Raw genomic sequence first — 27672 nt, forward strand, 5'->3', positions numbered from 1 at the left:
ACAAAGGGTATATAAAAAAGTATTGAGATGAACTTTTGGTATTGATCAAGTACTATTTTCCACCATGATTTGCAATTAAATTCTTTAAAAATCAAAACAATGTGATTTTCTGTTTTTTTTCCACATTCTGTCTCTCATGGTTGAGGTTTACCCAAGTTGATAATTACAGGCCTTTCTAATATTTTCAAGTGGACGAACTTGCACAATTAGTGGCTGACTAAATACTTATTTGCCCCACTGTATATAAATATAGATATATTTATACATAATTAAAAAAAAAAAAAAGAATCTGACAAAACACTACTTCCCAACACCAGGGGGTGCTGCAGCACCCTCAGCGCCCACTTCCCGTGCTACTGGAAAAAACGTCAATCAACAGCAGTTTTTTTATTTGAATGAGCAGGACTTTTTTCGGATGTTTGTATTGAGAATTTTTTCATGTTTTAGTCTCAGAACCTTTATGAAAAACTTCTCCGTGTTTGACAAATACATAAGCAGCGACTTCACAGAAGACTAAAGAGTTAACAGGTTTAACAATTTAAAACAGAAGTTCCTTGACCTCCAAACACATGTCAAGTTATCGATTCGTTTCGCTTCTAAATCTACGATATTTGAATAGTGGATTCATGTAATACCTGATAATGAAATCCAAAAGTAGACAAATGTGCTTTGATGTCATGACATCTGTTATCCTCATGCTAATGCGGTTAGACCTCACAACAATGCTTCATCATAACAAACCACATTAGGCTAAAGCTAATTGTGTTTGCTTGGTATAAGCCTATCTGCTATGAGGAGAAGGGCGAGGCCTCCACTTTGGGTAAGGGAGCCACCGGTATATGATGAGGGGGGGGGGGTATCCATAACCAAAATAGTCTGGTTTAACTCTAGGCTCCGTCTTATCGAGTTAGGAAGCCGCTCCTGCAAGTCGTGCGGCCCCCTGATGGATCCGAGTCGTGATGGCGAGAGGCAGCGTGACGGACGTTCTGACAAGAATCAGAGATGGCGAGCTGGCTAAATGCGTGTCACGTCATTTTCCCGGAGAGGTCCGGTCTCTGGTCCGCAACAGTAAACAAGGCGGGCTGATTTAATCGCGCTGCCATTCGCATTATGGTAAAATGGACATTTGGAATACGAGTGGGGAAAGTAAATGTCACATTTGAATGCAGGAAATGAGTGGGCGTTTTAGAAAAGAAAAAATTTATTGTCCAGTCGAAAAAGATAGAATGTCATAGAGTGAGTATACATTTGCATTCAGAACACAACACAGATAAATAGAAATTCTCTGCAAGGGAACTATAACAGTAGCAGTATTTAAATAGCATAGATCTACTGTACATATTATACTAATGGCTGTTCAACCGAGGCGAGAGTCTTTTTTGGTTATCGGGGGAGGGTTTGCAGAAAGTAGGTCACATGGGGTAAAACTGCGAGGCGGCCTCAGATGACTGGATCTCCACCTGCGCCATCTTGAACTGTGTGCACTGGAGCCACTTGCGCAGCGCGAAGGGCGGCGCGCCTGCCATCTGACCTTGCAGACACTGGTGGTTAACGCGGTTCTGGATGGCCTGCAGACGCAGCTGGAGACCGGCCGACAGGTGCTGATGGAGGACAGGTCAGAGGGAAGTTCACCAATAAAGTCATTTCCTATGCAACTTTTATATTTAGATGATATAGGTGTTACCTTAAGGTTGGACTGAATCATGGGTAGCCACATTGGAATAAGCTATGGAGGAAGAAAGGATGTTATTTATATGATACTTTATCAACCTGACATTTAACTTCCAAGTCAGTCACGTTGAGATGACTGAAGGTAAGAACGGAGACGACGCTCTGAAAAATAGATGATGAACTCTGTTCGGGCAGTGACAGATGAGGCCAGGATTGACGAGTAAACAAATATATCACTTTGGTTGACGTTTTCCATATTTTCATTTTGTGCTATTTTCAGGAGACACTTTCAAGGAGACAGTTCTTGTATTTGTTTTACATTTCATTTTGTCGTTAACACAGATAACACTGGGCAACATTAATTTTGTTGAGTTAGAGCTGACAGCTGTTTTCATCTCATTTTCGGGCGCAGAATCCAAAAACTATAGTTATATATATATATATATATATAACATGAACATATGTGTTTTATTTTAAAAAATCCAAATATTGACATACAATCTAATATGAGAGAAACAGGCATGACTGCAATGTTCCCTCTTATTTTTGAGCAGACACATAAGCTCCCTGAGCACACTGAGGACCACTGTGAGTAGCATCAGATGTGTACGCTGTGGCCACACACCAACGAGAAATTTTATTTTTAATCACCATAAAAAACTTACTCAACAGATTTTTCTTTTTAGTTGTTTCCTAGTGTAATATGGCACCACCTGCCTATGTTCTTTACCTTTTATCTAGTATGTACTCATTTTACATAGTGCCCCTAGTGTTTTGACAGAGATGCAACATAACTAAAATACCTTGTTTTACGGCAGGGGTCGGCAACTAAGTTTGGCCTTCCTCGTCTGTACTGTTATATTGTGTCCCGAAATGTAAAGTTATGAACTTACTGTAATTTTTGGACTATAAGCCGCTACTTTTTCCCCTCATAAACCTGTCCTGTTCAGCTGTTTGACTGAGAATGGAAGTCTAAGTGTCTGGTTAGTCTGAACAGTTTTAATGTTTCACTTTGAGAGTATGACATGCTCCCATTGTAATCATTCAACATACCTCATTTATTATGACAAAGCAGCGAACAGGAATGGGTTATGGGGGAACAGAAAAAAAAAAGAAACACAAGAAAAGAAAGAAAGAAAAGCAACAACAAGAAACACATTGAACGTCTACACTAACTATTATTATGTTGGTGCTATCGTCAGCTAGATGTATTTCCGGTTGACATCATGTGGGGGGGGCCTGTTGACCAGGGAAAGAAGGGGTGGGGACTATTAGCTAAGTGATTGGGAGGGGTAGAGTGTACACAAATAAGCACTGTGATCTAGAACCCAGTAATCGTGTGAATCCCTTGCGAGTGTAAGCCCGTTGGCAACCAACTCTACGCCACCCCACCCCCAATCCTGGCACAGGGACCCCCCACCCGAGCGCGCTCAATCACAACCAGCCGCACTCGAGCCCAACCAAACACGCAACAGCCAAGCAGACGAGTGGAAACGCCGCGCAGGCGTTAACACGGCCCTGGGTTAGGGAGGGCGGTCATGGGGGTGGGGGCAGCCCAGCAAAGGAGCCATCGTCACCCCCCGGGATCCAGGATGGTCCCCTGGGCCACCCGCTCTCCCATCAACCGGCCTTCAGCGATGGGAAGAGGGGACGCACCAGAAACCAAAGCTCGGCTTGGGGCAGTCGGACCGCTGCATGGAATTTCTGCCCAGCCACCTGTCCCACCGCCCTTTGCCGCAGCTCTCCCGTGGAGTATGATGTGTGTGGTGCATTAAAAAAGGTGCAGGAATGGCGGGGCCTGCTGTGAGGAGGTGACCGTGAGCACCCCACCAGCAATCTGGTCTATGCCTCTTGTCCAGGGGTCCCCAAACTTTTTCCTGTGAGGGCCACATGACTTTTCCCTTCTCTGATGAGGGGCTGGGTCAGTTTGTAACAGAAAAAGTGTGATGATTGCAGCAGTGCCTAAATGTAAAAATGTATTGTTTTTCAGAAAGCCACAATTAAATAACCCTTTCTGGATTCTTCACGGAACAAAAGTAAATAAAATAAAAATAATTTTAACATAATATAATGTAACATAATATCATACAATATCATATAATAATAAATAATTCTGTCAGATAATGCTCAATTTCTCCCAGAAAAATGATTGCAATTACAAATGCTTTGGTAGTAATATCTTCATTTATTTTGCTTGCAATTAAAAAACACAAAAGAAAATGGAAAAAAATTAAATAATAATCATTTTACACAAAAAATAAACAAGAAGCCCAAAAATGGGCCGGACAAAAGTATTGCCACCCTTTGAAAAATTGTGATGTTTCTCTAATTTGTGTAATTAACAGACCCTGTTACTTACCTGTGGCACATAACAGGTGGTGGCAATAACTAAATCACACTTGCAGCCAGTTTAAATGGATTAAAGTTGACTCAACCTCTGTCCTGTGTCCTTGTGTGTACCACATTGAGCATGGAGAAAAGAAAAAGGACCAAAGAACTGTTTGAGGACTTGAGAAGCAAAATTGTGAGGCAGCATGGGCAATCTCAAGGCTACAAGTCCATCTCCAAAGACCTGAATGTTCCTGCGTGCAGTGTATCAATAAATGTTAAGCCCAATGGCACCATGGCTAACCTCGCTAGATGTGGACGGAAAAGAAAAATTGACAAGCGATTTCAACAAAAGATTGCGCGGATGGTGGATAAAGAACCTCGACTAACATCTCAACAACTTCAAGCTGTCCTGCAGTCCGAGGGTACAAAAGTGTCAACCCGTACTGTCCGCCGGCGTCTGAATGAAAAGGGACTTTATGGTAGGATACCCAGGAAGACCCCACTTCTGACCCATAGACATAAAAAAGCCAGGCTGGAGTTTGCCAAAACCTACCTGAGAAAGCCAAAAACGTTTTGGAAGAATGTTCTCTAGTCAGATGAGAAAAAAGTAGAGCTTTTCTGGGAAAAGGCATCAACATAGAGTTTACAGGAAAAAAACGAGGCCTACAAAGAAAAGAACACGCTGCCGACAGTCAAACATGGCGGGGGTTCCCTGATGTTTTGGGGTTGCTTAGCTGCCTCTGGCACTGGACTGCTTGACAGTGTGCATGGCATTATGAAGTCTGAAGACTACCAACAAATTTTGCAGCATAATGTAGGGCTCAGTGTGAGAAAGCTGGGTCTCCCTCAGAGGTCTTTCAGCAGGACAATGACCCAAAACACACTTCAAAAATTACAAGAAAATGGTTTGAGAGAAAGCACTGGAGACTTCTAAAGTGGCCAGCAATGAGCCCAGACCTGAATCCCATAAAACACCTGCTGAGAGATCTGAAAATGGCAGTTTGGAGAAGGCACCCTTCAAATCTCAAGAGACCTGGAACAGTTGGCTGTGGAGGGGCTCTTGCTCCCAAAAATGGCAACCGAAGCAGAATGATGTTTTTTTTAAGTGTTTTTATTAACGACGTTCCCAACATCTAAACAAGCAGTGTTCTGATCTGCACCACTGCGTGACTCCAAATGATTGAGGTAGGCATGGTAGGTCTGTCCTCATATTTCTCCTGGCCCCTCCCCTCCAAGACAATTAACTCCAAAAGTTCAGTTATCTGCTCAATAACTCCAGTTTGTTCAATATTAGCTTCGTAGTAAATTAAAGAAAAATACAATATATATATAGCAGGTGGATCTTGCAGGGATTGGAGAGACTCATCGGATGGGCCAGGATGAGCTTCAAACCTGCAAAGTCAAGGTCCATGGTTCTGAAAAGGGGGAAGGTGGTCGATAAATTCCGGTTCTCAATCTCAGGAACCGTGATTCCATCGATAACAGAGCAACCAGTCAAGAGCCTGGGAAAGCTCTTTGAATCCAGCCTGAAGGACTCTGCTGCTATCCGGAGGTCTACTGAAGAGCTTGGTGGTTGGCTCGGGAAGGTGGACAAGTCTGGCCTGCCTGGCAGATTCAAAGCCTGGATCTACCAGCACTCCATCCTTCCGAGAATCCTGTGGCCTCTCCTCGTCTATGCAGTCCCAGTAACGACGGTGGAATCCTTTGAAAGGAAGATCAGCAGCTTTCTGCGGAAATGGCTGGGTCTTCCTTGCAGCCTCAACAGCGCTGCCCTGTACGGGACTAGCAACAACCTGCAGCTGCCCTTCAGTGGGCTCACTGAAGAATTCAAGGTGGCACGCACAAGAGAAGCCCTACAGTACAGAGAATCCAGGGACGGCAAGGTGTCATCAGCCGGCATTGAAGTGAGGACAGGAAGGAAGTGGAAGGCAGAAAAGGCAGTGGAGGTGGCTGAGTCACGCCTTAGGCAAAAGGCACTGGTTGGGACTGTGGCAACAGGGAGAGCTGGATTGGGCTACATCCCAAAGACCCAGGTCAGCCAGGCTCGGGGCAAGGAAAGACAACATCTACTCCAGGAGGAGGTCCGTGCAGGCCTGGAGGAAGAGCGAGTGGGCAGGGCATTGGGACTCCGGCAACAGGGAGCATGGACAAGATGGGAGGGCACTTTGCAGCGCAAAGTCACCTGGTCGAACATCATGCAGGCAGACCTCCACCGTGTCCGGTTCCTCGTAGCGGCAGTCTACGATTCCCTCCCCAGCCCAGCAAACCTCCATGTGTGGGGGAAGAGCGAGACACCCTCCTGCTCCCTTTGCTCCGGAAGAGGCTCCCTGGAACATCTCCTCAGCAGCTGCCCAAAGTCCCTGGCTGATGGTCGCTACCGCTGGCGCCACGACCAGGTACTGAAAGCAGTTGCCGAGAGTATAGCCACCGCCATCAGCTCTAGCAAACACCATCATGCTCCAAAGAAGGCCATCTCCTTCATCAAAGCTGGAGAGAGACCCCGTGCACGTCCAAAGATAACAACAGGACTCCTCCACACAGCCCCTGACTGGAAGCTCCACGTTGACCTGGGAAAACAGCTGAGGTTCCCCCAGCACATAGCAACAACATCGCTTCGGCCAGACATGATCATCCTCTCAGAGGCTTCAAAACACCTGATCATGCTGGAACTTACCGTGCCTTAGGAGGAGCGGATTGAGGAGGCCAACGAGAGGAAACGGGCCAAGTATCAGGAACTAGTGGAGGAGTGCAGGGGAAGGGGCTGGAGGACTTTCTATGAGCCCATAGAAGTCGGCTGTCGAGGCTTCGCAGGACGCTCCCTTTGTAAAGTCCTTGACCGGCTGGGAATCACAGGGGTGTCCAAGAAAAGGGCCATTCAGTCTGCAAGTGAAGCTGCAGAGAAAGCCACAAGGTGGTTGTGGTTGAAGAGGGCAGATCCGTGGGTTGCTACTGGGACACAAGCCGGGACTTGATCCACCCCGGCTGGGTCACTAGGACGAGGGTGTCTGATGTTGCGAGACCCGAAACACTCAATGAATCCTAGATACATCACTGATGATGTGTCCCAGTGCATCCAGGAGATGTATCTTTCAAGTATATATATATATATATTTATAATATAACAAAATACTGGTACTACTATACCGAAATAACATTTGGAAAGAAAAATAAATTTACGTGGGCCAATAAACTCAACCTGTACGGTGACGTCACTCGCTGACGTCCCGTCCGCAACGTCATAAAACCAGGAAGTAAATGCACGCTTGTTTTTGACAGTTCAGCACATGAATGGAGGATGACTACATGTGGAAATGTTTGTTAAGAGTATGGCGTAAGGATGTTGTAGCGGCAGCCTAGTGTGCACCCCAGACCCCCGCGACGCCTAACACGTTAACAGGTATGGTGTGAGTGTATGCGCGCACGTGTGTGTGTGTGTGTCTAAAGAATAATATTGAAAACGCCAGGTTGGCCGTGTCTCATGCGTTATATTGAGGGCGCCGAGTTTCCCGTGTGTTATGTTGTTATGTATTATACCGAGGACGCAGTGTTTCCCCCGTGATCTGACGGGCTACTCCGTCACACCATCCACCTCCTCCCGAAGGTTGACAAAGTCTTGGCAAACAAGAGCGGTAGTCAGCTACCAAGTTCGATTTCCCAGACCGGTGTTTGACAGAGAACTGGAAGGGCTGCAGCGAAAGGTACCAGCGTGTCAACCGGCTGTTATGGTCTTTCATGGAGTTGATCCAAGTCAGGGCCCGATGGTCTGTCTCTAGATCAAACTCTCTCCCCAATAAATAATACTTGAGACTCTCCAGAGCCCACTTGATGGCTAGTCCCTCCTTTTCCACTACCGAGTACCTGGCTTCACGTGGTAGCAGTTTCCGGCTCAGGTACAGGATGGGTTGTTCAGCTCCAGGGTCGCCTTGTGCAAGAACTGCTCCAAGGCCAACATCCGAAGCGTCTACCTGGACCAAGAAGCGATGGTTAAAATCAGGACTGCGCAACACTGGAGATGAACAGAGGAGTGTTTTTAAGCTCTCAAAGGCGGTTTCACACTCCTTTGTCCAAGTCACTGGATTTTTTTTGTCCTTTGTAGTCAGAGCGGTGAGTGGGGCTGCGATTGTGGCAAACTGTGGGACAAACCTGCGATACCATCCCGCAAGGCCAAGGAATGATCGCACCTCCTTTTTTGTGCGAGGACGAGGACACATCTGAATCGCTTCCACCTTGTCAATTTGTCTCTCCTCCGCCCAGCTGATACCCCAGGTATCGGGTTTCCTGGTGTGCCCACTCACATTTTGATATATTTAAGGTCAGCCCCGCCTCCTTGATCTTCCCTAATACTACCCTCAGGTGTTCGAGATGTTCTTCCCATGTGCTACTGAAAATCACCACATCATCAAGGTAAGCAGCACTGAATGATTCACAGCCTTGAAGAACCCTGTCCATGAGGCGTTGGAAGGTTGCTGGGGCACCATGCAGGCCAAATGGCATCACTGTAAATTGATACAGGCCGGTAGGTGTTCGAAAGGCAGTGTATGGTCGGCTGGAGGCTTCCAGCGGCACCTGCCAGTAGCCTTTACACAAGTCCAATGTTGTAATAAAAGATGCAGAGCCAATGCGATCAAGGAGGTCATCTATTGTTGGCATAGGGTAAGCGTCAAAAGCAGAGATGGAATTCAGCTTACGGAAATCAATGCAGATACGCAAAGACCCGTCCTTCTTGAAAACAAGGACAACTGGGCTGCACCACTCTGATGTTAATGGCTCAATGACTCCCAGTGTCAGCATCGACTCCACTTCCTGCTTCAGCTGTTCTGTCAGTTGTTGGCGGATCCGGTATGGGCGTTGACGAATTGGGTTGGTGTCCTTCAACCAGATTACATGCTGAAGATCGATGGAATCTCCTCGAAGATGTTCTGAAGGTCGGCAGCTTGGTCAACTGAGAGGTGAGCTATGTGAGGGTCAAATGGATCGTTGACTACAGGAACACCAGGATCTTCATCATCCACCTCAAAGTTCCTCACTAAACAGGTGGTGTCTGGATTTGCTGAAGATGCCCCCTTCCATTCTTTCACGGAAGAAGAAAGTTCTAAAATTCCAGCAGAGCATTGTATGAAACTCATTGATGGATAACGGAAGCGGTTGTTAGCAGTTATTTTGTCTAAAGGTTGTGCTACCAAGTATTAGGCTGAGGGTGGCAATACTTTTGTCCTGCCCATTTTTTGAGTTTTGTGTGAAATGATAATGATTTAATTTTTTTTTTCCCCATTCTCTTTTGTGTTTTTTCATTGCAAGCAAATTAAATGAAGATATTACTACCAAAGCATTTGTAATTGCAATCATTTTTCTGGGAGAAATTGAGCATTATCTGACAGAACTGCAGGGGTGCCAATAGTTTTGGCCAGCAGCGTATCTTGCCTCCTCAGGTATAATTATGGCCAAGCAAGGCAAGGGACAGTCTCTAAGGTGCTAGTCACATGATCTGTTCGAAAAATAATTTTAACCCATTATGAAATACTTTAAAGGATTCTTGTTCATTTCATCCATTTTTTTGTTTTTTTTTAATTGCTTTACAACTTTTATAGACAACATTTTAACAACTAGGTCTTTATTTTAAAGTGGAAGCTCGAATTTTTGACATTCGGGTAAATCTTCGAGTTAGTGGGGGTTTAATTAGTCAGTGGGATTAATTTCAACAAATTCAGTGCAGTTTATTGGTTATTTGTTAGTTTCAAGACTCCGGAGTGGCTAAGCTAAGTCAATGGTGGAGTCAATGGTGCCTGTTTAGCATGCCAATAAAAAAAAAAACGATATTAACAGATTTAACATGGTCAAATAAATTCAATAAATTGAAATTCTGCTGGATTACGAATGTTGCATTTCATACCACAGTTATTGACATGCAATGGTAAATTTTAATAACTTCATCCTGAAATATAGCCAACACTATTGATTGCATGGGTTATTGGTGATTCTCATGCGTGCACATGTTTTTTATTGGCATACTAAATAGGCACCATTGACACACACTACCTTAGCGACTTTGGAGCCCTGAAACTAATAAATAACTGACAAACTGCAACTGAAATTCCACCCGCTAATTAACCCCCGCCCCTAACTTAAAGATTAAGCCTTATGTCAAAATTTCTGAATTTACCCTTTAATTTCATTAAAAGGAAAGTCAATTATATGTAATGACATTTTTCGGCCATCAAGGGGGGCCCTCCCTGCCCCCCTCAATCTCTGCCTATGATTCTGATGAAATTAAGCGTTATGAAAGCTGTAAATGTAGAAAATTTCCAGCAAACCTTGACAAAGATGGTCGAATTGCACTCCTGCAGAGCTTCCATTAGGCTAATAACGTGAAGACACACCATCTCAACCATCTGAAAGAAGAATAAATAAAATGTATCATTGCTAGAGAACTCTTTTTGTCTCAACATTTTGCACTTGATCGTCAGAGCAACAGGAAGCAAAGCACTCACCACCTTATTGTGCGCCATAAGCTGCAGAATGCTGGGTGTTACACGACTCCAGAACTCCAGGCCTGTCAGAATGGCGCCGGAGGAAAACTCTGTCTGGTTCTGGTTCTGCAAAGAAGGAGCGGCGGCCGCCTGCTCGCAGTAGATGGTCCACAGCTGGGCAAACATGAAGGCGTGGAACAAAGAGCACATGTGCAGCACAGACGTCTGCAAATGGAGACAAACGAGAGGCTTCAAATATAAGCAGGTTGCCGTTATTTGAACGGCCGCAATAATGTTCCTGCCAGACCTTGGACTGTTCGGGAAAGCCAATAAGAATGACAATAAGATGATCGGCGATGTGGGAGCCGGCATCCAGTGGGATGGGCATACAGGAAGTGGAGCCCTGATGCAGGGCGCAGTGTGTGAGGGAACCCAAAAGGAGCCAAGACAGTTGTCGCACGTGGGAAACACATTCGATGAACTCCTTAGGACTGCATTGGAAAATATGACATCATAACATTCTCAAAATGCAATTTTTTTTTTTTTACCCAATATCATCGTCAATATTTTATGACACAACTCCTCCATTTGGCGTTCATCTCCTCAATATGAATCATTTAAGTCATTGCCTGCCAGTGACAATGATGGTGGTTCAATTGATTTAAACTGGGAGGACTGCCTGCGAACACTCACATTTCATTGCACTTCCGTGACGTTGGCCTCCCATCAGATGCAAATTTATACAAAAATGATGTCAATCGCATGTGCTTGCTTGTGCTGAAAAAAGTTTTGTTTGTGCTGCTATTGTTTTTAAAATATTTACAATTACAATTAAAATTAAAATTACAATTCTTTTATAGGTCAATCTGAGGTCAACCAGCCCCCCACATTTTGATTAAAAATGGCAAAAAATTGTGTCAACCGTTTACGCTTCATTCGTGCTGTAAATATTTTGTTCGTGCAGCTATTATTTTTTAGATCTTGAGATATTAATTTCGAGTGATAATGTCAAGCAGCCCCCCATTTATTGCAAAATGGTCCCGAAATGGTGCGATTTGTTTATGCTGCGTTTGGGCTCATTTGTGCTGTAATATATATATATATATATATATATATATATATATATATATTTTTAAAATATTTTTTAGAAATAGAGTATAATAGAACTACAGCAGTTTTGTAGAGAAGAATTGGCCAAGATTAGTCCTGATCGATGTGCCAGACTGATCTGCAGCTACAGGAAGTGTCTGGTTGAAGTTATTGCTGCGTACTACGTACATCCCTAAATGTCCAAATTGAGTACTGCTTGTCATTTTCCCTCCAAAATGTCATGTGACTCATTACAGGAGTGCTGACGTAGTTACTAAGGGGTGTTCTCACTTTTGTTGCCAGGGGTTTGGATATTAATGGCTATATTTTGAGGTGAAAATAAATTAACTCTATTATAGAAGTTGCACACATACTACTTTTCATTGTGTCAAAGTGTCATTTTGTCAGTGTTGTCCAATGAAAAGATATACTTAAATATCTGCAGATATGCGAGGGGTGTACTCACCTTTGTGATACACTGTACGTCAACATTTCCTTTCTCAATTTGGCACACATACTTTATAATCTAATTGGATATTTTGAAAAAACAGGGCTTTAGTTTTCATGTTCCTGACAGCTGAAACTGGATTGGACATTAAAAAAAAAAAATTTTTTTAAATCACCAAAATGTTTTTAAATTGGATCTGCCAAATCAACAACAATTTACATCCTCAAGTAGAGATTCTGATGGTACTTTGTTCATTAGCCTTTTTAATATTATCGTATTGGCTCGAATATAAGACGGTGTTTTTTGCATTGAACTAACACTGAAAAACAGGGGGTCGTCTTATATTCGCGGTCTAGACAATATACCCATTCATGGCACTAGATGGCGCCAGATATCATTGAAGCGATGTTCTGTCATGACAGATCTCAGCTACTCTCCCTATTCATGATGCTAGATGGCACCAGATATCATTGAAGCGATGTTCTGTCATACCAGATCTCAGCTACTCTTTTTAGTTTAACAAGTTTGCATTATTTTATTGCAATGTTTTTCCTTATTCAGATTTGAAGACTGCAGTTACAGTTAGACTTCACTTTGATGGTTAATGCAGTTATTGCAATTTTGTTGTTTTATCATGTAACCCAGGTTAACATAGTTACCAAATTAAGAGCCATTGATTAAGACAACCATTAAAAGAATACATTGTCTAAACATTACATTGGAAAGTTGTTTGAAAACCTATATGTTTAAAAAAATATTTCAAACTTGATATAATCAGTATACTAACAATTATTTGATTTAAAAGAAATAAAAATTTAAAATTTTCCGCTACGCTTTTATTTTTAAAATCTCAATTGGCGAAATGCACTAACCTGTAGAATGCGCACTTTCACCGCTATTGCTCATTCGTGATTGAGGAAGGGAAGCGGTGAGTCTACTGAGAGTTACTGCCATAAAGATTAAAATATGATTAAAAGTATGACACTAAAACCTTTCTTTTAACTGAGAAAGATGTATTTTTGGATGATTCACAAGCACTGTTCATCTTGGTGACAAACTGCTTGCTGAAAGGGACTTGGTGAGTTCAAAAATATACTTACTTATATTTGTTTAATATTTTAGTTCATATTATTTGAGTCAGTGTATGCTAAAAGTGTCAATTCATGATATTTCTGTCACACGATTGTTGTAAACCAAGAAATGGTGGTTAATTGAACGTATGACGTCGCAAAATGTCTCCTTTTTGCCTAGCCTAGCCACCAGCTCTGTCGGTTTATAACGTGCGTCACTGCACTTTTGTCGACTTCACTCGACGATAACTTTATTTTTAATAATACTTAGAGCTCTTTAGTGTGCGAATTAGTTAATTTATTTATGTATTTTTGTGAATTCGATAGGCTATTAAAGCTTGATTCAGAGGTGACTGAACAATTGTTGGAGAGAGAAATTCCAACCGGGATACAAGATGGCGACCTAATCCAAAAACGAACCATTGAACTGTGCCTCACGCAGGAGCGAGACGCACGCGAGACTTCGGTTTGACATCCTTCAATCTGGTAGGATCCACCATATTTTTGTTGCCCAACGGAGGATTCCCCCCACCCCATTGATACAGCGAAAAGACAGACTCCTTTATATTGGAGTCGTTCAGCCTTTTGCTGAATTGTTTTGAGTTAACGCTTCTTGTCCTTTTTATTTTTCTTCATCTGTCTTTTTTTAGTGTTATTGACTTACCAATTTTGTTGATCAACAAAAGGCGAAACCATTTGATGGAAAAAAATGAGGAAGTTGAAGAAATCAGTTGATTAAAAAGAAAAATTAGAAATCTGAAAAACAAAAACAATAGATCCTAAAAATAATCAAAAGTAACTGATTATAAGATAGGAAAAATAGTTGATAAATAGATCCTACAAATAACAAAAAATAAGTGATTATAACATAGAAAGAGATCTTAACGGGGAAAAAACTGACTTATTCAATCAGGGAACAAATGTCCTTTTTTGAAATTTGTATTTTTTTTTTTTTTTTTCAATTCTTAATGTTAAGTGTAAGTATGTTGTATGTGTTGTTTTGTATATAAAAAATAGGCCGGCAGTTCAACACCATAACTTGTCCGAGTCATTTATTTGGTTTATGCATATACTGCGTCAGTAGCCGAACCTAGTACTAGCCCATAGCATGATTAATTGACTGTAATCACGTCATAGGTGTTACAATCACAATAGATTGGTTTATTTACATTTCAAAAACCAGAAGCCATTCATTTACTAATGTGATTGCACTTTAGTTTACATATTTATATGTTCATATATTAAGATTTGAATGAGGCAAAATAACATGCTTTTTTTTATCAAATATATTGTAATAATCATTTGTTTCGGATGTACTGAAATTATTTTCTGTATAAAAACTAATTTGGTGTTCAAAAAAGTCATTTTTCAAACTTGAGTCTTGAAAAAGAGGGGGTCGTCTTATAATCAGGGCCGTTTTATATTTGGGCCAATACGGTATATAAGCTGCACACAGACAACTTTTCATTGTGTCAAATTGTCATTTTGTCAGTGTTGCCCCATTAAAAGATATACTTAAATATCTGCAGAAATGTGAGGGGTGTACTCACTTTTGTGATACACTGTATCGTCAAATGATATTTTGTCCCTAATCTGGTACAGTTACCAGAATAATAAACATTGAAAAATGGACATGCTTACAATGTATCTGCAGTTCTGTGTTATTTGCCTTAACTTCCATGGGCTTGTGAATATTTGCTTGAATTGGCCTGAAAGTATCCTATCATAACACTCGTCTCACCCTTGTTGCATGGTAGAGGGCGGATGGTAAAGCCAGGGAAGATAACGGACCACGGCTTTGTTGTCACGGTGATTGCCTTTGCTGATCTCCATGGCGGCAACTTGCGCCAATCCCACTTTAAGGTTCCCCCCGAAAGTGTCCTCGTGCAGTGGCTGACAGCAAGCCTTCATGTGACTCTAAATGACATATTAAAAGAGGGCACTGTAACCTCTGGAAATAGTGATGGAACAAAGTGATGCAAAAGACTCACTTTAAGTTTGGTTAGCGTGTGCATGTCTGCAATGAAGTCCAGGAGCTCACTTATGTATTGTCTCATGCATTCCATTGCTGCTGTTGTGCACTGTTGGAAAGAGACAGGTTTTATTTTTAGGCTGTCTTCACTCCAGCTGCTGATTCTAATACGTAAGGTTCTTTTATAGTCAAACTTACCCCAGGCAATGTAGCGATCATGTGCTTTTGGATGATGGTGGATTCCGCTAGCCGTGTGCCGATATCCGCACAAATGAACTAGGAACAATACCAAAATGCAGAGAGTTTGAACATGCGTGTCTGTGTGTCAAATCTTTTTATAGTGTTTTTTTTTTTTACCTGGACAAGCAGTAACAAGTTTGTGTCAGGTAGCGGGGATTTGAACTTGAGAGCCTGAAGCAGTTCCAACACCACAATGCGGGACATGTAGAACTTATCTCGCTCCTGGATGTGAGGAGATAAGAGAAGCGAGTAAATGTACTGATGCAGCAAGACTGCCTTTTTCTATTATCGCTCGCCCTTACTCATGCTGCGAGGGGAGCATAAACTCACGAGGCTGAATAGAGGGGGAAGGACAGGCGGGCAGAGGGTGGGAGGGAGCTAGAGAATAGACAGACAATAGTGAGGCTGAGGAGTAGATTTAGGCCAGTCCGGATCTCTCCTCCCTGAGTCCCAGGCAGCTCAGATGAGGCTGTCAGGCTGCCTTTCTCCCTTCCCTGAGGACAGGCTGCTCTCTTTGTTCAGCCCTTCCACACAAAGCCCAGCTGCCTGTTTACAAACCACACTGTCATCTCCTGGCTTCCACTTTTGCCTCCCTTTCTCTCCGCCATCATGTTTGCTTATGTTGGCCACGTACTGCCAACGAATCAATGCGTCTCACTTTTAAAGGGCAGATTAAGAGCTTTTCGGATTTTGGTGTAATTTGACTAATATAAACTTTGGACAAGTTCGTCAAAACAACCATGTCATTATTAACTCGTAATTGCAAGGATAATTTGCGTTTTTTTAGTTTTTTTGTACTCCGTTAATGGTCCCTTCGCTAACCCGGAAGTGTGACGTAGATTCCCAGACACAACCGAGAAGACTATCCACAGCTAGCATAGCAGCAACAACGATGTCAGTGATATTTCCACCAAAGGTAAGGATCGCTGTTTCGTGACGCTATCGATTGATAGCTCAACACTTCACGAACAGGAGAGTGGTAAGCCTATGTCCAGCATAGTGATTTTTCTATTTGAGAGAATGCGATTACATGGTTGTATACATTTTCCATGCTCTCCACATAGCTGAAACTGGATATTAGGTTATGGGACAGCTCCTACCCATCTAAATATGGTAAAGCTAGCCCAAATGTGACTAAATAAATGATCTATGTTATTGATTTTTCAAAATACATGACAAAACAATTTTATTTTCCAGGCGTTGCTGTAAACCTTCAAGTAATTACCCTTCCAAGAGAATACCTGTGTCGTCAGGAGATTCCAGACGTGAGAGCCAAACTTGAGGAGGGTGAAGCACTGACAGGTGCATGAATTACATTAAAACAATAAAACCCTAAATTGTAAACAACATTGACATATTTTGTTGACTGTTTAATGTACTCTATTGGTATATAATATATTCTAATTATATTACATTCTGAAACAATTTTCAATAGGCCACAATAATACCAATACCAGATTTATGTTGAATCAGCATCAGCTTTCACTCTCAGATTGTGACACAACATAGAAAGCGAAGTTATACCAAGTAAACAAAGAACGGAAATTTAGTAAGCAACGCAAAGTTAGAATAGCAACGGACTAGCATAACATTGAAAAATTATAATGGCAGAAGAGTGACAAGCAGTTTAGAGTGGGAAAAAATGTATTTACTATTTTCTGTAGCATTAAGTGTCTTCTCAATACAAAGATAAATCATTATAATTATTAAAATATGAAGGTAACTAGATTTTTCTTTTAAAAATGTGTAGTGTATAAATAACTAGTTTATGATTTCATTCCATCAAAATTTGCTACATTTACTTCTTCTAAGTAATCGTCATCTGATGTCGCAGACAAAAGAAATTCAGCATCTGGGCCTTTGTCGTCATCGCTGGACTCTGCATCACTTTTTATCATCTGACTCGACCCACTCTCTTGATTTCGGGAAACTGCTTGGCAACTGACTTGCAAAGCTTTATTCGTCGTGTTGAGGGTTTCTGCCGCTTTATTTTTTATGTTTGCTAGCGGGAACAATACAAAAACATAAATTTTACCCCCCCAAAAAACAAGAAAACATTGAAATAGAATTTCCAGATTATAACTTTAAGATTCATACCAACAACCGAATCACAGAAAATGAAATAAAGGGACGGATTGCAAATATTAAATCTATATTTAGATTAAAACGAGAACTTAAAAGATGTGTACCTTTCTAGGTAATGTTGTGTAGAAAATGGAAAAATATGATTGCCTTTAAACAGTAGCGACACACGGATCGAAATAGCAATGGGGGGTGGTAATTACAGTTATTAAAGTTGAAAATTATATCAGAGAAAATTAGAGCATTATTAATTTATTTATTTATTAAATCCCCATAATAAACCTGGTGTCATGAACAGTAAATAATAATACAATCAATAAATAAGTTAACCCAACAATACACCATTAAATGTCTATTCCCACTGCCCCGGATTAAAAAAAAAAAAAAATGATGAAAGATGAAAAATCTCTCCCGGTCAATATATTTTTCCCCCATTCCAAGGCTTTATAGGTAACCAGATAGGTTACCAGCAAGCAGGGTAGCCCAACTAACTGGCTAATGATGTTACTGTACGTTAGATGCCCACATTGACAAATGCAATTTGTATCGTTAGGCAATTATTAGATTCAGTGTTTTATATCAAATAAACATCTGCACATGCTGCATCGTCTCAGTTATTATTAATTCGATTAAATATGAGCCACACAGTAGGCGACTACCTGCGTTTACAGTTACTGCTGGTGGCTACTGCTGGTGTTTTTGATTATAGCACCCTCCGCCCCCCCTCTGCAGGTGCCTGTTCAAAACCTTGGATTATGGCAAGTTATATGGCATATCAAAAGAATGAAATTAGAGCAGCAATTTTCAGCAATTACTTTACTTTAGATAAAATTAATTTGCCCCACTTAAAATGAAAAAGACAGTCTCGTTGCTCATTACATGTTTACTATGTTATATGTGAGAGACCTGCCTAAACCATAGGAAGAGTCCTGCTTTGGCCTGGGTAAGTCCATTTGTTGCATGGGTGAGTTAATAAATTAAACTTAACATTGACGGTCTGTTTTCGACGGGCAGCGCCACGTCAGATTAAAGCAACTCGTGGTGTATGGGAACTTTTTTTTCCGACTAGAACCTCCCAATAGCCATCGTAATGTGGAAGCTGGATATTATAGACACACTCTCGCATACAATCCATGTTATTTCTGCTTGTTTTCTCCGGTAATATTTCAATAAAGAACATGCCGATCAAATACTGCTGCTATGGAACCTGTAGAAACGACTCTAGACATTACGACATATGAAAGATGTTTTCTTCATATGTTTCCCGAAACCAAAAACTCGAAGGAAAAATGTGAAGATTGGACTGACTTGCGCGGACGTCCAAAAGACCAGTTTAACAGCAGCAAGGTGAAGCCATTCACATTTCATATGTATTAAACATTTTGTTGCGGGCCATGGTCATACTGAGGACAAAGAGGTAAGCCATTTTGATATTTTTACTTATTTTTTAGCGTGGCGTTTTGCCGTGCTGCTTCAACAATGACAATGAATGACCTGAAAAAAATTAAAAAGGTATCTGACTGCCACTGTTACCTTTTCCATTGCAAAACAATCTTTAGTACAGGGGTAGTGTAAATAAATTATAGAATTAAGATTTATTATTAATGAAAAAATTAAAAGGTAATTGGCTGTCACTGAGTAGCATTTGCGATCGCTACACAAAAATAGCAATGTAAATTGCCCCCAAGAACAGTCAAGAGACGTAAGACAACCAGAGGATATAATATATAAGAAATACAGGGCATATGGTGGTAAAAGAAAAATTGTTGAAACAGGATAATCTCATTGTCAGTGGCGAAAGGCAATGCACACAAATTCCCTATGAAGAATGACGAACAATATAAACTGGTTACTTGCTGCTGGCTGCGACATAAAAAAATCAGCGATGAAAAAAACATACAATGTAATATCCCTCTGCCCTGCTCCCTGCAGAGCTGCTGGATTAACGATGTTGTTCGTTCATAGTATGTTCATAATACAGTCAGTGACATGCATTGGTAAGTTTTAATAACTTCATCCTTAAAACATAGCAAACACTATTAATTGCATGGGTTATTGGTGATTTTTATGCGTGCATATGTTGTTTTTATTGGCATGCTAAGATTGCACCATTGACTCGCGCTAGCTTAGCCACTCCGAATCCTGAAACTAAAAAATAACGAACAAACTGCATGGACTTTGAAATCAAATCCAGTGACCCCAGCTAACTCGAAGATTAAGCCTAATGTCAAAAATTCTGAACTTCCCCTTTAAAGTGTTTGATATTCGGGGGTGGGGGTGCATTTCATCACACCTCTATATTAAGGGAGTGCCAAAAAACAGATTATTAGATGCATCGCGATTCGACACGTGACGATTCGATTACGATTCATAAATGTTCAAAAACGATGATTTTCCCTATAACTTTATGACAGCCGCTAGTAGCGGAACAAAATTCAAGACACGTCTTCCACCCAGATACCTTTAACGGACGCAGGCACAATGTTATGATGGACGTAGATGGTTACTGAGCAAGAGATTTACTCATTTTCGAAAGACTCAAAAATAAATTTAATTAATGAGAAATACAGTGGGGCAAAGAAGTATTTAGTCAACCACTAATTGTGCATATTCTCCAACTTGAAAATATTAGAGAGGCCTGTAATTGTCAACATGGGTAAACCTCAACCATGAGAGACAGAATATGAAAAAAAAAAAAACACAAAATCACATTGTTTGATTTTTAAAGAATTTATTTACAAATCATGGTAGAAAATAAGTACTTGGTCAATACCAAAAGTTCATCTCAATACTTTGTTATGTACCCTTTGTTGGTAATAACCGAGGCCAAACGTTTTCTGTAACTCTTCACAAGCCTTTCACTCACTTTTGCTGGTATTTTGGCCCATTCCTCCATGCAGATCTCCTCTAGAGTAGTGATGTTTTGGGGCTGTCGTTGGGCTACACGGACTTTCAACTCCCTCCACAGATTTTCTATGGAGTTGGGATCTGGAGACTGGCTAGGCCACTCAAGGACCTTGAAATGCTTCTTGCGAAGCCACTCCTTTGTTGCCCTGGCTGTGTGTTTGGGATCATTGTCATGCTGAAAGACCCAGCCACGTCTCATCTTCAATGCCCTTGCTGATGGAAGGAGATTTTCACTCAAAATCTCTCGATACATGGCCCTATTCATTCTTTCCTTTACACACATCAGTCGTCCTGGTCCCTTTGCTGAAAAACAGCCCCAAAGCATGATGTTTCCACCCCCATGTTTCACAGTGGGTATGGTGTTCTTCGGATGCAATTCAGTATTCTTTCTCTTCCAAACACGAGAACCTGTGTTTCTACCAAAAAGTTCTATTTTGGTTTCATCTGACTATACCACATTCTCCCAGTCCTCTTCTGGATCATCCAAATGCTCTCTAGAGAACCGCAGACAGGCCTGGACGTGTATTGGCTTCAGCAGGGGGACACGTCTGGCAGTGCAGGTTTTGAGTCCCTGGCAGCGCATTGTGTTACTGATAGTAGCCTTTGTTACTGTGGTCCCAGCTCTCTGTCGGTCATTCACTAGGTTCTAGGATTTTTGCTCACCGTTTTTGTTATCATTTTGACGCCACGGGGTGAGATCTTGCATGGAGCCCCAGATCGAGGGAGATTATCAGTGGTCTTATATGTCTTCCATTTTCTAATAATTGCTTCCACAGTTGATTTCTTTACACCAAGCGTTTTACCTATTGTAGATTCAGTCTTCCCAGCCTGGTGCAGGTCTACAATTTTGTCTCTGGTGTCCTTCGACAGCTCTTTGGTCTTGGCCATAGTGGAGTTTGGAGTGTAACTGACTGAGGTTGTGGACAGGTTTATTTAAACCGATAATGAGTTAAACAGCTGCCATTAATACAGGTAACGAGTGGAGCCTCGTTAGACCTCGTTAGGAGAAGTTAGACCTCCTTGACAGCCAGAAATTTGTAGGTGACCAAATACTTACTTTCCACTCTAATTTGGAAATAAATTCTTTAAAAATCAAACAATGTGATTTTCTGTTTTTTTTTCCACATTCTGTCTCTCATGGTCGAGGTTTACCCATGTTGACAATTACAGGCCTCTCTAATCTTTTCAAGTAGGAGAACTTGCACAATTGGTGGCTGACTAAATACTTATTTGCCCCACTGTAAGTACTGCCTTTAATATGGTAATGTTTTTGCAATTCCATCCATCCATCCATCCATTATCTTCCGCTTATTCCGGGGTCGGGTTGCAGGGGCAGCAGCTTCAGCAGGGAAGCCCAAACTTCCCTCTCCCCAGCCACTTCAGCCAGCTCCTCCGGCGGGATTCCAAGACGTTCCCAGGCCAGCCGAGTGACATAGTCTCTCCAGCGTGTCCTGGGTCGACCCCGGGGCAGGGAGGCGTCCAGGAGGCATCCGAACCAGATGCCCGAGCCACCTCAACTGGCTCCTCTCAACGCGGAGGAGTAGCGGCTCGACACCAAGCCCCTCCCGGATGACCGAGCTTCTCACCCGATCTCTAAGGGAGAGCCCGGACACCCTGCGGAGGAAACTCATTTCGGCCGCTTGTATCCGGGATCTTGTTCTTTCGGTCATGACCCACAGCTCGTGACCATAGGTGAGGGTAGGAACGTAGATCGACCGGTAAATCGAGAGCTTCGCCTTTTGGCTCAGCTCCTTCTTCACCACAACGGACCGGTGCAGAGTCCGCATCACTGCAGACGCTGCACCGATCCGCCTGTCAATCTCCCGCTATTTTTTAGGAGCTATGTTGTCTGGGGGGCTTTAAGCCCCTGGCAGGGTCACCCATGGCAAACAGGTCCTAGGTGAGGGGCCAGACAAAGAATGGCTCACAAGACCCCTTATGATGGAGAAAATTACAGGATCCAAGTTTCCCTTGCCCGGACGCAGGTTACCGGGGCCCTCCTCTGGAGCCAGGCCTGGGGGTGGGGCTCGAAGGCGAGCGTCTGGTGGCCGGGCCTTTTCCCATGGGGTCCGGCCGGGCACAGCCCGAAAAGGCAACGTGGGTCCGCCTTCCCATGGGCTCACCACCTGTGGGAAGGGCCAAAGGGGTCGGGTGCGTAGCAATTTGGGCGGCAGCCAAAGGCGGGGGCCTTGGCGGTCCAACCCCCGGCTACAGAAGCTAACTCTTGGGACATGGAATGTCACCTCTCTGGCGGGGAAGGAGCCCGAGCTGGTGTGTGAGGCAGAGAAGTTCCAACTAGATATAGTTGGACTCTCCTCCACACACAGTTTGGGTTCCGATACCAGTCCTCTCGAGAGGGGTTGGGCCCTCTTCCACTCTGGAGTTGCCCACGGTGAGAGGCGCCGAGCAGGTGTGGGTATACTTATTGCCCCCCGGCTTGGTGCCTGTACGCTGGGGTTTACCCCAGTAGACGAGAGGGTAGCCTCCCTCCGCCTTCGGGTGGGGGGAAGGGTCCTGACTGTTGTTTGTGCTTATGCACCAAACAGCAGTTCAGACTACCCACCCTTTTTGGAGTCCTTGGAGGGTGTGCTGGAGAGTGCCCCCTCTGGGGACTCCCTCGTTCTGCTGGGGGACTTCAACGCTCACGTGGGCAATGACAGTGAGACCTGGAGGGGCGTGATTGGGAGGAACGGCCCCCCCGATCAGAACCCGAGCGGTGTTCTGTTATTGGACTTCTGTGCTCGTCACGGATTGTCCATAACGAACACCATGTTCAAACATAAGGGTGTCCATATGTGCACTTGGCACCAGGACACCCTAGGCCGCAGTTCGATGATCGACTTTGTGATCGTGTCATCCGACTTGCGGCCGCATGTTTTGGACACTCGGGTGAAGAGAGGGGCGGAGCTGTCAACTGATCACCACCTGGTGGTGTGTTGGCTCCGATGGTGGGGGAAGATGCTGGTCAGACCTGGCAGGCCCAAACGTATTGTGAGGGTCTGCTGGGAACGTCTGGCAGAATCCCCTGTCAGAAAGGGCTTCAACACCCACCTCCGGCAGAACTTCTCCCTTGTCCCGGGGGAGGTGGGGGACATTGAGTCCGAGTGGACCATGTTCCGCACCTCCATTGTTGAGGCGGCCGATCGGAGCTGTGGCCGTAAGGTGGTTGGTGCCTGTCGTGGCGGCAATCCCCGAACCCGCTGGATGACACCTGGGGTAAGGGATGCCGTCAAGCTGAAGAAGGAGGCCTATCGGGCCTTTTTGGCCTGTGGGACTCCGGAGGCAGCTGACAGGTACCGGCTGACCAAGCGGACTGCGGCTTCGGCGGTCGCCGAGGCAAAAACTCGGACATGGGAGGAGTTCGGTGAGGCCATGGAAATCGACTTCCGGACGGCTTCGAGGAAATTCTGGTCCACCATCCGGCGTCTGAGGAGAGGAAAGCAGTGCACCAACACTGTGTATAGTGAAGATGGTGTACTGCTGACCTCGACTCGGGACGTCGTGAGTCGGTGGGGAGAATACTTCGAAGCCCTCCTCAATTCCACCGACACGCCTTCCTTTGAGGAAGCAGAGTCTGGGGACTCTGAGGTGGGCTCTTCAATCTCTGGGGTTGAAGTCACTGAGGTGGTTGGTAAGCTCCTCGGTGGCAAGGCCCCAGGGGTAGATGAGATCCGCCCAGAGTTCCTAAAGGCTCTGGATGTTGTAGGGCTGTCATGGCTGACACGCCTCTACAACATCGCGTGGACATCGGGGACAGTGCCTCTGGATTGGCAGACCGGGGTGGTGGTCCCCCTTTTTAAAAAGGGGGACCGGAGGGTGTGTTCCAATTATAGAGGGATCACACTCCTCAGCCTCCCCGGTAAAGTCTATTCAGGGGTGCTGGAGAGGAGGGTCCGTCGGGAAGTCGAATCTCGGATTCAGGAGGAGCAGTGTGGTTTTCGTCCCGGCCGTGGAACAGTGGACCAGCTCTACACCCTCGGCAGGGTCCTCGAGGGTGCATGGGAGTTCGCTCAACCAGTCTACATGTGTTTTGTGGATTTGGAGAAGGCGTTCGACCGTGTGCCTAGGGGAGTCCTGTGGAGGGTGCTCTGGGAGTACGGGGTACCGAGCCCCTTGGTAAGGGCTGTTCGGTCCCTGTACAACCAGTGTCAGAGTCTGGTCCGCATTGCCGGCAGTAAGTCGAATTCGTTCCCAGTGAGGATTGGACTCCGCCAAGGCTGCCCTTTGTCACCGATTCTGTTCATAATTTTTATGGACAGAATTTCTAGGCGCAGCCGAAGCGTTGAGGGGGTCCGGTTTGGTGGCCTCAGCATCTCATCTCTGCTTTTTGCAGATGATGTGATGCTGTTGGCTTCATCAAGCCGTGACCTCCAACTCTCACTGGGGCGGTTTGCAGCCGAGTGTGAAGCGGTTGGGATGAAGATCAGCACCTCCAAATCCGAGACCATGATCCTCAGCCGGAAAAGGGTGGCATGCCCTCTCCGGGTCGGGGATGAGATCCTGCCCCAAGTGGAGGAGTTTAAGTATCTTGGGGTCTTGTTCACGAGTTTTTGCAATTCCTTGTTTAAAAAAAAAAAAAAAAAGTTTAAAGGCAGCTTTTTGTTGTATGAGCATGTTTCCATCGTTCCTGTTGAATCATTAGGATATTTTAAATAAACAATTGACATAAATTTGTTTGGCTACTTTATTAATTAGTAATGCACGATGCATCGATAATCATGATAATCGTGATCATCGCCAATACTGTGATCTACGTTTAATAATCGAATCGCAACACCCTGAATCATAATCGAATCGAATCGTGGGGTGCCTAAGATGGCACTCCCCTACCTATACAGTGGGGCAAATAAGTATTTAGTCAACCACTAATTGTGCAAGTTCTCCCACTTGAAAATATTAGAGAGGCCTGTCATTGTCAACATGGTTAAACCTCAACCATGAGAGACAGAATGCGAACCCCCCCCATGCAGATTTCCTCCAGAGCAGTGATGTTTTGGGGCTGTCGTTGGGCAACACAGGTTGGGTTTTTATGGGGTTGAGACCAGGAGACTGGCTAGGCCACTCCAGGACCTTGAAATGCTTCTTACGAAGCCACTCCTTTGTTGCCCTAGCTGTGTGTATGGGATCATTGTCATGCTGAAAGACCCAGCCACGTCTCATCTTCAATGCCCTTGCTGATGGAAGGAGATTTTCACTCAAAATCTCTCGATACATGGCCCCATTCATTCTTTCCTTTACTCAGATCAGTCATCCTGGTCCCTTTGCAGAAAAACAGCCCCAAAGCATGATGTTTCCACCCCCATGCTTCACAGTGGGTATGGTGCAATTCAGTATTCTTTTTCCTCCAAACAAGAGAACCTGTGTTTCTACCAAAAAGTTCTATTTTGGTTTCATCTGACCATAACACATTCTCCCAGTCCTCTTCTGTATCATCCAAATGCTCTCTAGCGAACCGCAGACGGGCCTGGACGTGTACTTTCTTCAGCTGGGAGACACGTCTGGCAGTGCAGGATTTGAGTCCCTGGTGGCGCATTGTGTTACTGATTGTAGCCTTTGATACTGTGGTCCCAGCTGTCTGTAGGTCATTCAAATCCCCCCATGTGGTTCTGGGATTTTTGCTCCCTGTTCTTGTTATCATTTTGACGCCACGGGGTGAGCAGGGAGTTGAAAGTCCGTGTTGCCCAACGACAGCCCCAAAACATCACTGCTCTAGAGGAGATCTGCATGGAGGAATGGGCCAAAATACTAGCAACAGTGTGTGAAAAGCTTGTGAGGAGTTACAGACAACGTTTGGCCTCCGTTATTGCCAACAAAGAGTACATAATAAAGTATTGAGATGAACTTTTGGTATAGACCAAATTAGGCCTGAACGATATTGGAAAAAACTATTGCTGCGATTTTTTGGGGGGGTTGCAATATATTGCGATATTATATTGCGATATTAAAAGAAAAAAAAAAAATATATATATATATATATATATATATATATATATATTTATTTTTTTTTGCATTGAAAAAAGATACATATTATACATATATTAGACATGTTTTTTTCAAAATGTTCCCCCTAAAATATGCTTTACAAAATTTATATGGCTAACTTTAAAAAATGATTCACTCGCATATTTTCAATTTTTAAACAAATTATGTCACAATGAAAAATATGGCGTCTGTAAAAAAGTCACGGATATCTACCTCATAACTTTCGCTAAATTGTATTTTTTTGTTACTGTCGCATTTTCCCTGCTATGATAGATGATAAATAACTTACCCGAAAAAAGAAAAATTGGGGAAAAAAAACTTTTAAAAGGGTAAATATATGAAAAAGAAAATCCCGACCACTCCTTGATGTCTGCGATTTCTGCTATAGTACCATGTTTCACCCATAAAATAAAATGAAATAATCCAGCTGCGGCCAGTCACAGCTGTGTCTTGACACTCAGTGATACATGCGACATGGAGCTTTTGGATTGAAACAAGATAAGTACGCGATAATATCTCGTTAAAGTCATGGTGTCTGTAATTCTGCTCTCGCATGCTCTCACCTCCAGCTAGGGTTTTGCTGTTTAAAAAACATTTCTTTTTTTTAAAAAAATGCCCTCCTGTTAAAAATTTTTCTTCCCCCAGAAAGTTGAGATTTTAAGCTTTCCAATCATGTACCACACGTGCAGATCATCGAATCATTTTTAAACAAGAATAATGTACTGTAGTAGAAAAATGCTTTGCTTTATTTAATGCTTCTGTTTATCTACCTTGGCTGCAGAATCACTTCTAGTGTTTATTTCCAGGACACAACACAACAGGTGTACAAAGCATACCCATTCGTCAGAACACCGGCTCTCCCCAACGTTTCCACGCACACACATTCATTCCAGCGCACGCTTCCTTCATGCAACACGCGCTTAACAAGTTAAACGACGACTGAAAGATGCGGTGTGATTGAAGTCCGTCTCTGTGGCAAGATCAAACACAACCATCGTTAACTTTAATAAGCAAGTGCGCAGAGGAACAAAGACCTAGGAGAGGGAGGGAGGGAGAGGGAGAGGGAGAGGGAGGTTGTGTGAGTGTCACTAAAGCGATCAACTCAGGACAGAGAAAGCATGGAGCAACATACATTTGTGGATTAAAAAAAATCGCAAGTACTTGCGATGGGACTATTGCACACGTGCACATCGCGATGGCGGTGTTTAAACGATATATCGTTCAGGCCTAGACCAAATACTTATTTTCCACCATGATTTGCAAATAAATTCTTTAAAAATCAAACAATGTGATTTTCTGTTTTTTTCCACATTCTGTCTCTCATAGTTGAGGTTTACCGATGTTGACAATTACAGGCCTCTAATATTTTCAAGTAGGAGAATTTGCACAATTAGTGGTTGACTACATACTTAT

General features: G+C 43.3%; 1 protein-coding gene across 2 annotated transcripts in view; it reads right to left on the minus strand.

The window, feature by feature from the left end:
• Positions 1-1045: 1045 nt before the first annotated feature.
• The window catches only part of LOC130930678 (protein unc-79 homolog), a 172004-nt gene continuing 145377 nt past the window's right edge, over positions 1046-27672 (minus strand). The window contains exons 43-51 of one of the 2 annotated variants that reach the window (XM_057858695.1): positions 15406-15510; positions 15247-15324; positions 15068-15157; positions 14818-14993; positions 10777-10960; positions 10494-10694; positions 10314-10391; positions 1685-1726; positions 1046-1601 (exon numbers count right to left, since the gene is read on the minus strand). In XM_057858695.1, the coding sequence (XP_057714678.1) occupies positions 1413-1601; positions 1685-1726; positions 10314-10391; positions 10494-10694; positions 10777-10960; positions 14818-14993; positions 15068-15157; positions 15247-15324; positions 15406-15510 (1143 nt within the window). In that variant the 3' untranslated portion in view covers positions 1046-1412. Of the gene's footprint in view, positions 1602-1684; positions 1727-10313; positions 10392-10490; positions 10695-10776; positions 10961-14817; positions 14994-15067; positions 15158-15246; positions 15325-15405; positions 15511-27672 lie in introns of both variants that reach the window. The other variant, XM_057858694.1, reaches the window with a different exon arrangement.

Source organism: Corythoichthys intestinalis, chromosome 15 (genome assembly GCF_030265065.1).
Source record: "Corythoichthys intestinalis isolate RoL2023-P3 chromosome 15, ASM3026506v1, whole genome shotgun sequence".
Classification (NCBI taxonomy): domain Eukaryota; kingdom Metazoa; phylum Chordata; class Actinopteri; order Syngnathiformes; family Syngnathidae; genus Corythoichthys; species Corythoichthys intestinalis.